The sequence below is a fragment of the Hippocampus comes genome, unplaced genomic scaffold, assembly GCF_001891065.2.
Source record: "Hippocampus comes isolate QL1 unplaced genomic scaffold, H_comes_QL1_v1.1 scaffold174, whole genome shotgun sequence".
Classification (NCBI taxonomy): domain Eukaryota; kingdom Metazoa; phylum Chordata; class Actinopteri; order Syngnathiformes; family Syngnathidae; genus Hippocampus; species Hippocampus comes.
In genome coordinates this window covers 4295850-4305108 of record NW_017805983.1, presented here as the reverse complement: position 1 = coordinate 4305108, position 9259 = coordinate 4295850, and the positions used below count along the sequence as shown (strand labels likewise).

The 9259-nt window shown below is 42.3% G+C and overlaps 1 protein-coding gene across 3 annotated transcripts; it reads right to left on the bottom strand.

Annotated features, from left to right (window-relative positions):
* Positions 1-4215: 4215 nt before the first annotated feature.
* pnpla1 (patatin-like phospholipase domain containing 1) lies at positions 4216-9244 on the bottom strand. 3 transcript variants are annotated; one of them, XM_019891577.1, is made up of 11 exons: positions 8791-9244; positions 7336-7565; positions 7029-7261; positions 6866-6931; positions 6575-6784; positions 6332-6392; positions 6125-6221; positions 5958-6094; positions 5763-5877; positions 5187-5309; positions 4216-5082 (listed from the first exon to the last, which is right to left on the bottom strand). In XM_019891577.1, exons 2-11 carry the CDS (start codon positions 7541-7543, stop codon positions 4926-4928), a joined length of 1407 nt encoding a protein of 468 aa, XP_019747136.1. In that variant the 5' UTR covers positions 7544-7565; positions 8791-9244; the 3' UTR covers positions 4216-4925. The 3 variants fall into 3 exon arrangements, with proteins under 3 accessions (XP_019747136.1, XP_019747138.1, XP_019747135.1); XM_019891579.1 differs by having other exon boundaries at positions 5958-6091; XM_019891576.1 differs by having other exon boundaries at positions 5958-6221.
* Between the last annotated feature and the right edge of the window lie 15 nt (positions 9245-9259).

The following is a 9259-nucleotide window of genomic DNA, read 5'->3' as shown; positions in this document are numbered from 1 at the left end:
TATATATATATATATATATATATATATATATATATTCATTAAAATGTAAATGGTGCTCCCCAGTAAAATCTGACATCTGTTTCACTGATTGCGTGAACAGGATTAATGAGAATTATCCCTGTCGGACCTCACAGATTACCCAACTTCAAGATGGATAAACAAACAGTCAGGGTAGGTCACATGCATTCGGAGACTCCCAAAGCAACACATTTTAGACCACATTTTCCTCTTTTTTGTTCTGGTTTTACTCAGTTCTAACTAAAGTCTTTATTTATGAACTGCACAGTCACATCCCCCTATTTTAGTGCATCGAACATCATGATATTGCTGTGGGCTGGGGGAAAAAAAAATCGAGATATTGGATTCTCAGTAATCACTGCTTTATTTTTTTGGTCATATGCAACACCCAGTAATTCCCTCAACAGCACCAGGTCACTGAGTTCAGAATGAACATCACCAAAGTCACTTGATCAAGCAAGAATGTAGAGAAAAGGATGACAATTTGGGGCCCATCCAAATTGTCCATCACATTAAAACGTATTTGGTGCTCACCAAGATAGCCATAAATATCGTCACGTGCAAACAAGCACTTTAATGTGCAGTATTGCCCATCTCCTGCCATACATGAAGGGTTAATGGCATAAGTAAGGCTTTATGCATCACCAAGCACATAACATGGCTTTAATGCCTCCACCCTCCCTCTCAAGTGTAATCAGAGGGTAAAATACACACAAACACAAGCTTGCATGTATGAGAGCAGAATTATAGTTTCCAGTGAAGCGTGTGATTTTAGTTTTTTTTCCAGTCTTGTATTCCACAAGACTGGAAAAAAAACAAAAAAATCGTAATGTTCCAGACCCAAATTTTTGTAGTATCGCGTGTTTAAAAGTTCTCACTGTCATAAGTTTTAAATATATCCTTGTATTCAGTATAATCACTATGAAATGATCAATTTGATATTCTGACATCATGCTCTTATTTAATTATTAATGTTTCGGCTCTAACATGTCAGTAATGATGCATGCTACATTACCGAAATGAATGTGCAGTCTATTATAATTACAGATGAAAGAAAATGAATTCCTGACACCTTTCTTTTCTTTCTGAATCAATGGCTTGTTCATGGTTTTGCTGTCTCATATTAGTGATGTGTGGGGTCCATGAAATCCGAGCAAAGTGCAAGCAAATGTCATTCCTTATCACTTGTAGACAATCTTTTTTTTGAGGTCATGTGATTAATGAGAATATTTCAGATGTTCAATCGATTGGGTGACTTAAGCACTTGCACAAAGCCCTTGCTAGACTGTAAAAAACGATTTTGGAGTGTGGGAACTATAACTCGTGTAAGCCATGTAAAATTTGGCTGATTATCGTCAGTAAAAGAATTCTAAAATAAAGGATTAATTACACCTATACCTATTTTATATCAATAAGTGTCACCCAGAAAAAAATTTAACACCCAGTCTACCTACATTTAAAAAAAAAAAAAAAAAAAAAAAAATCTAAAGAAGCTGCCCAATAAATGCGGGGTAACAATCTACAACCACTTTAATTGGGTAAATTGCAATCATGTAGTTGGGTTGAAGAAGACTGAAGAGTACCTTACATAAAGTGAATCAGGATTTGATCACATTTTTGGACTTCTGTGGACTTCAGCTCTGCATTCATCATCATCATCCTGGAACTCCTCACCTCTAAGTTTCTCTAGCTCAGTGTGTGTCCCCTATGATCTGCCAGTGGATCCTCAGCTTCCTGTGAGGAAGGACACAACAGATTAAGCTGGAAAGGACATCATCATCATCACGCACCATCAGCACTGCCGCCCCCCCTCAAGGATGCATCCTTCTTTCCGCTGCTCTTCTCCTTCTACACGAACAACAGCACCTCAACGCACCCAGCCGTCAAGCTCAAAGTTCGCAGACGACACCACAATCATCGGCCTCATCAAAGATGGCGACGAGTCTGCATACCGATATTAAGTGGAGCAGCTGGCGCTCTGCTGCAGCCAATACAATATGGAGCTGAAGACGCACAATACTGTAGAGATGATCGTCGACTTCGGGAAACATCTTTCGCCATAGCTGCCTGTCCCTCACATTGTCCAACTTCCATGTGTCAACCGTCGAGACTCCATCCTGAAAATGGCCCAACAGAGGATGTAGTCCTGAGGCTGCCACAAAAAGGACAAAATCCAACTACAACCGACAGTTAGGCCTGCAGAAAAAAAGAAAAAAAAAATCATTGCTACCGCCCTACAGACTCTCGAGGACTTGCACACCACAAAAACCAAGACAAGGGCACGGAAAATCCTACTGGACCCCCACACCTTGCCCACCACCTTTTCTAGCTACTCCCCTCAGGTACGCGCTATCGAACCATGGGCACCAAAACCAGCAGACAGCTTCTTCCATCTCGCAATTAACCCCCTAAACGGTGACTCAAATCTATAGTAGTCTCTTTGCAAATTTTGCACACCCCTGTGGCACAGTATTACTGCATTGCTCATTGTAGCTGCAGCTTCCTACATACTTGAACAATTGTCATTGATCAATAGTCCACAGCACCAGACACTTGAAAGAGCTCAAGGACTTTTGTATAATTTGCACACCAAAAGTTGCAAATTTCTCCATTGTGAGACAAATAAAGGTTTTCTTATCTTGATTACCAGTATTGGTCATTTTAAAAAATGGTGCAACGATTATCTGCACCAACTGCACCAACCTTCATCGTGCCGTATTGCACCACTGATCACTTTATCTCTTCTCGATGAGTCTGCACAATGTCACACAAGCTGTCTTTGGGCGGTACTACTGCACAATGGTACCCTTACATTACGGAAAGTCTTTCGCAACTTATGTCATGTCTTTGTTTATCGTAGCTGCTTGTTATTGCAATACTAGGGTAGCTCATTCTACCGGAGACAAATTACTTGTGTGTTTTACATACTTGGCTAATAAAGATGATTCTGATTGGCTACATTTTTATATATAGGCCTCAGGTAACAGAGTGGTCAGCTCTCAACCCGAAGGTTGTGGGGTTCGAATCTTATGAACACGTCACAATGTAGATCTCCCCCGCCCCCGTTTCCGCTATGAATGAGAGATACAACAGTCAAAATGTGTGATGGCAGGATTAGCCAAAGTGTGGTTTCGAATTATTGTTTGGGTCTCAAAGTAGGGTTTCATTCTCACTCTCGTAACCTTGCTCATATTCTCATGGTCTGATTTCCCATTGAAATCATTGAACGGTGGAAACCAGACAGTGACTTTTTCCTTCACCACCGTGTCATTGAAAACCTTCAAATTATATAGCACCAGATTGTTTTTTTTCTCCACTTGACATTGCATATAGAGTAGTCAAGACACATGCGCGCGCGCGCGCACACACACACACACACTTTACAAAAGCAGCTGCTTTCCGGCTGACTGGCTGGATCAATGGCTTACATAGAGAAGCAACAGATGTGCGTGTTATCCGTATCATCCGTCCACGGTCATTATATAAGAGGATCCACCAGCAGGTAATAGGCCAACCGTGTTACAGATAGCAAACAGTCTGTTGCAAAACAGTGCCAACACATTCATTCATCCATTCGGAAAGGGCTGAAGAGGTAAGCAGTGGAACAGGATATCCTTGCAGAGCATCTGTAGGTCAACAACCTCATTGTACCTCAAAATGCATTAGTCATGATATTGACAAAAATTAGGCATAAAAACAAAGGGCAATTGAGTTGCAATTTTTACATCTGCTTGAAGCGTAACCTGGTAAAGAGTTTGGAAAAATATACACCAAGCTTTAACACCTACAAGACTCTTTTCCTGCTTTGTGCTCAATACTCCACTCAGTGGCTATCTTATGCAACTACATTTAAATGCATATTGTACAGGAAAACTATTCTAAAAAAAATAAAAATTGAAGTGGGGACCTGCATGCGAATGTGAGCTACGGTTGGACTCCGTTTGCCTTTGAATGGGTGTGACTGGCAAGCAGCTGGGTAATAGTGTTAGAAATGCAGAAGTTGCATCATGGCTGATGCCCAATACAAATCAGAGTGTGAGACCATATAATACCTGCTTTGAAAAATCTGTCCAGTTCTTATATAGGACCTGTGCAATGCAGATAAATTGTGTCGACCGCCCCCCCCCTTCTAAAAAGAACATTTTTATGACATGTCAATGTGTAATTCATGGCAAAAAAGGTGATGAAATATTCAAGTGTGGGGCTACTAGCCATGGCTTTATTGATAGTATGCAACACTCCATATCAGCACATGCTAAAATAGTTCATGGGATAACAAGCACAATTACATACATTCATTGAGCACTTAGACAGGTATCCTCGTGCATATGGGGGTGGGGGATATTGGGGACCCCTCATTACCCGAACAGAAGCAAAAGGTTTTCCGCACCAAATCTCAACCTTTTCAACCCAGGCTACAATATCAATATAATCATTACAACCTCAACATATTTCACTTAATGCATTTGTGAAAGAAATTTTGAGTGTCTGACACTGAAACTTATCAGGCGGCTTTGGAATTTACTGTACATGGCTGCACGTTTGGTAGTTTAACTTTCAACAGCTCAAGCATGAAAACCGATTTGGGTTGATTTAATCTTGCAATTAGTCACATAATGGCTCGAGAAAACTACACGGGCATTTAGGAATTAACACAAGGTAGGAAGTCTCTTGGCAAGGATGTGAAGAGAAATTGCTGGACAACACAAAGTGCAAGGAAATCAAAAAATATTTTCTGCACAATTTGCTTAAACGAAGCCTTCTTTTGCAAAAGAATAAACTCAATCTTTCGGCTGCTTCAGACACACACACGTCCAAGATCTGCATTTACACGTGTGACAAGTTCAGCGCACAGATTTGTCAATGAGCTTTGTTTAAAAAAGTCTTGAAGCATTTTAATTGACATGTTACAACGCCCGTAAAGGAGGTTTGGACCGCAAACCTCCGAACCTGACGCTTTCAGGTCGGGACAGCTCCTTGTGACGTGGAGGGCAACTGAGCTTTAGCGGAACCTCATTTTGAGCTTGTTTCGTCACCACAAACTTCAAAATGATGGGCAACACCCTGCATGGTAGACCAGAGCAGACAGGAAACATTAGTACACATTTTAATTTGAAAAGTATAAAACAATGACTGATTCTGATGGACATTCAATCAAGATGTCAAACCTGTTCTTGAAGTTCTTAGTTACGGTAAAGAAGAGGATACTAAAAAAGAATATCGTAAACTGTCTCAGGCTGCACCAAGCCCAAAACGCCACCGCTGGAGTCCTTTGGGACAGCAACCAGAATCTGCATAGCAAGGGCAAATAAAGTGGATCAAGGTCATTCAATGCTCAAAGATTTTATGGTAAATGCATCACAAGGTACAAGAGCAATAAGATGTCATTCACATGTCAGCCATCAGGACGGAATTCCTCAATGATCATGTTCACAACCTAAAATATTTCAGCGTTTGATGTAGAAATGAAGGACCCATTCCAAGCAAACTACCTGCGTATTATGCCACTCAACTCTAAGTAGCAACATTTACAGTTCGCCTTTCTCTCTCACCCTTCACGCCACAACCGTTTGGAAACCTCAAAGCTCAGTATTTGATGGGGGACGGGGGGGGAAATGGCACCTAAAGGGTTAAGTGTTAAAATGTGAGGAGAACATTCTCCCTGACCAACTCCCCTTCTCAAAGAAATCAAGTTACTGTGTCAATAAAAGTTAATAGTGATAGTAAAAATCACGTGATCTTACATTTCCTTGGTCTCAACCAGAGTCTGCAACATCAGTACCATCGGTAGCACCAAGTCGGTCAAGAATCCGGAAGGGCCAAGCATGCTCCCATACATTGTCATATTGCCCATCAGAACTGTCGCACAAATATTACATTTGACTGGAGTGTTCCTGAATGCGGCTGAGCTAAGTGGAAAGCAAGAGTGCCGTGCACACCATTCTTTGCTGTATCAAATGAGAGGGGTCGTTCCGCAGCTGGAGATTGAAGCTCGGCAGAAGTGCTCATCTGCATGCTTTGGTTGCCTTGGAAAAAAGACGACGCTGTTGTCCCCATTTCATCATCATCCTCCTCCTCCTTCTCCTTCTCCTTCTCCTTCTCCTCTGGAGTAGTCTCTGGTAATTTAGGAGTTTTAGTGCGACGGCAGCGAGCGCTCTCTAGTTCTTGAGGAAGTGTGATCATTGTCATGTTTGGGAGAAGCTCTGCGTACAGTGAAAGAAAAGACAGTAAAATGGAGATGAGCTATCATGAACCCTAAATAAAAGAACAGCTTCTGCATGTGTGTGCTTTCCTCAAGATGTAGTTGACCAACCATTGCTCAGAAGAAAATGAAAGGCATCTTTGTAGCCACTGTGATAAGCTTGCTCCACAGTCTGAACACACACATGTTTGGAAGCATTGTCAATAAAAAAAAAACTCCAGCCCGAGTTGTATCATGAGGTTCAAAGTAAAGGGAACGGTCATGTTAATTATTTACACTGGTAGCTACCATTCCGCTCGGGGCACGGAAAGGGATCAGCATTAATCAGCAATCCACCGACATGAAAACACTCACATCTGGCTTTAGGGGGTAGAGCGCATTCCAGAACCTTAGACCGTTGGCCAAGTTGCCTTTCAAGGTTACTCCCGTCACCACCATGTCCAACATGCAGGGCTTGTCTCGCGGACAGATGTCCGTCTCTCCGGAAAAGGGAGACACTGTTAAAGTACGGCAGGGTAGCGCCAGAACTGGCTGCATCTGGCTGAAACCTCCATCCATATAGTGCTGGAAAATACGAGCACAGAAACATGATAGGACCAACACAACAGGATTTTTTTTTTTCCCTCAATGCAGTCAAATACTCACTACTCCATTGAGGGAGGGAGGCAGCATGCCACAATATCCTGGAACAAAGCAGCTACAAAGCAGAGCCTGAAGTCGAGAATGGGAATTAGAAATGCACAAATCAAGGACTTTTATTTTTTTGAAAGGCAAAGAATCAATCCGTTTAACCTATAGTCCACTTCACCTGTACGACATCATCTTTGGACCGGTACTCCGTTATTACGGTGTACTCGCCATCATCCAGGCGGGTCACAGCCACAGCGAGACGACCGTTTACGAGGAGATGGGCATCAGAGGGAAGGTATTTGTGCAAGATGTATTTTAACCAGTGTAGAATATCAACAGAAGGGTTGAATGGTCCAAGTGTGAAGGCCTTCATCGCTCTAGCGAAGTTGAGCATCTCGTTTCGCATCGTAACTGGGCGCGGGATTCGGAAAGATTCATTGAAATAATTTCAAAGCATATTCGTCAGAAAAGAGGGAACCACTTACTCAGGTCTATTTCACAGGCAACAGCAGCAGCAACCAAAGACCCCGCTGAGGCGCCAAGAATAGACGGTGCTTTGCGCAGTAGCCACGGCGCATTATTGACAAAGCACTGGGCAACTCCCAACTCGTAGGTGGCCAAAAAGCCGGATCCGGAGAAGGAAATGGATGACGGCGCCTCACGAAAATTAACACTGGATTCCTCGAGAACCATTTTAAGACCGTCAGTATAAGACCTGTAGATCGATACCAGTGGTGATTAGAGTGGCCCCCGTCCCACCTCAGATAGAGATAATTAGATTTGGAAAAAAAAAAGCACCAAGAGAAGTTAACCAGTGAAAAGAGAAGGCTGGATAATGACTCCTTTTAAAAAGACCTCAATTCGCCATAGCATGTTAGTCAAGCACATGTGATAAGAGCACATAACACCCTTACTATGAGTCCTTCCACTCCTGTTTGATTTAGTCCCCTGAAACTACTCCCCATGTGATAACATTCATGAAAAAAAGGTCTGAATGAACAAAGTAAGTCAAAATGAACTACGTGAAATATCAAGGGAACAAAACACACAAAACATTTTTTACTGCTCTACCAGCGCAGAAGACACCTTGGGTGTTAGATTGAAATTGTTAAAAGTGCTTCAAAAATGTTGTGTTCTAGTTGCACTGGGTGATACACAAATGAAAATGTACAAAACACCACTACCACACACTTTAAATTAGAGCTCCAACATATGTAATCAAAGCTTGCCACGCTAGGAAAAACCAGAGCCCACCAGTGTTCTACATACTATATTTATGCACTCACTCCACGCTTTAATTTCTCATCCACACGTAATTATGACATTCTAATTAGTTGGGCATGAATCATGAAAAAATATCCAGCCATCTATTTTCTGTTCCGCTTATCCACACAAGGGTCGCGGGGCATGCTGGAGCCTGTCCCAGCTGTCTTCTGGTTGCCAGTCAATCGCAGGGCACACGTAGGTGAACAACCATTTATTTGCACTCACACTCACACCAAAGGACAATTTAGAGTGTTCAATCAGCCTGCCATGCATGTTTTTGGAATGTGGGAGGAAACTGGAGAAAATCCACACAGGCACAGAGCGAACATACAAACTCGGCACATGAAGGCTGGAGCCCAGATTGGAACACTAGTATGTGGCGGACGTGCCAACCAGTCGGCCACGGTGCCGCCCTATGAAACAATATATTGACTGTAAATACTGTATTGTTATGGCTTGTTGCCCCCTCTGAACTTGCGGCGACTGGTCGGGCGTTGCTACTGTTAAGGTGGGCAGGGTTGTGGACCCAATTGCAAGGAAGCAGTGAGGCAAGGGAGTTGTGCTCACAAATAATAATTTAATTACAATAACATAAAACAAGGCCCTTTGGAATCACCAAAAAACTAATTTCATGAAAGCTCGCGCCCCCCTCCCCCCACCAAGACAGAACTCACCATGATATGGGTTACAACTGAGAGGCAGCATATAGACATGCAAAAGATCCAACAAAGACTGCATGCAGGCAGGGAACTAAATACAAACAAACTCACAAGACAATGAGGAACACCTGGACAAGTCATGAGTGGCTGAGGGAGCTGATTAGAAGACACAAGGGACCGGGTTGACAAGCACGGGTGGAAACAACAAAAAAAAAGACCTAAAGGTGTCACAACAAGACACCAACTACAAGAACACAAAACATAACATGAAACAAAACCAAAAACAACTGTCAACAAAAACACAACTCATGTGCAGCCTTAATTCAATTGCGGTTTCTGAAATGTGCGTGTACATAGATACGTTTTGTATTCCTGAGAAATTATCCCAAGCTGCCAATGGGAGTAGCTCAACTCAACAAAAATAATAATATCAGAATGATTTGGCTATTATCATAGACTTGAGAAATGTTCCAAAATAAAAATG

What these genes read in the sequence shown, in the direction of transcription:
- pnpla1 (XM_019891576.1), bottom strand. Translation starts at nt 7,543, where the DNA reads ATGGTTCTCGAGGAATCCAGTGTTAATTTTCGTGAGGCGCCGTCATCC. An exon ending in CTCCCTCCCTCAATGGAGTA is followed by an intron (nt 6,785 to 6,865) that starts GTGAGTATTTGA and finishes CGTATTTTCCAG; the next exon opens with CACTATATGGATGGAGGTTT. An exon ending in ATTTGATACAGCAAAGAATG is followed by an intron (nt 5,878 to 5,957) that starts GTGTGCACGGCA and finishes TTTGTGCGACAG; the next exon opens with TTCTGATGGGCAATATGACA.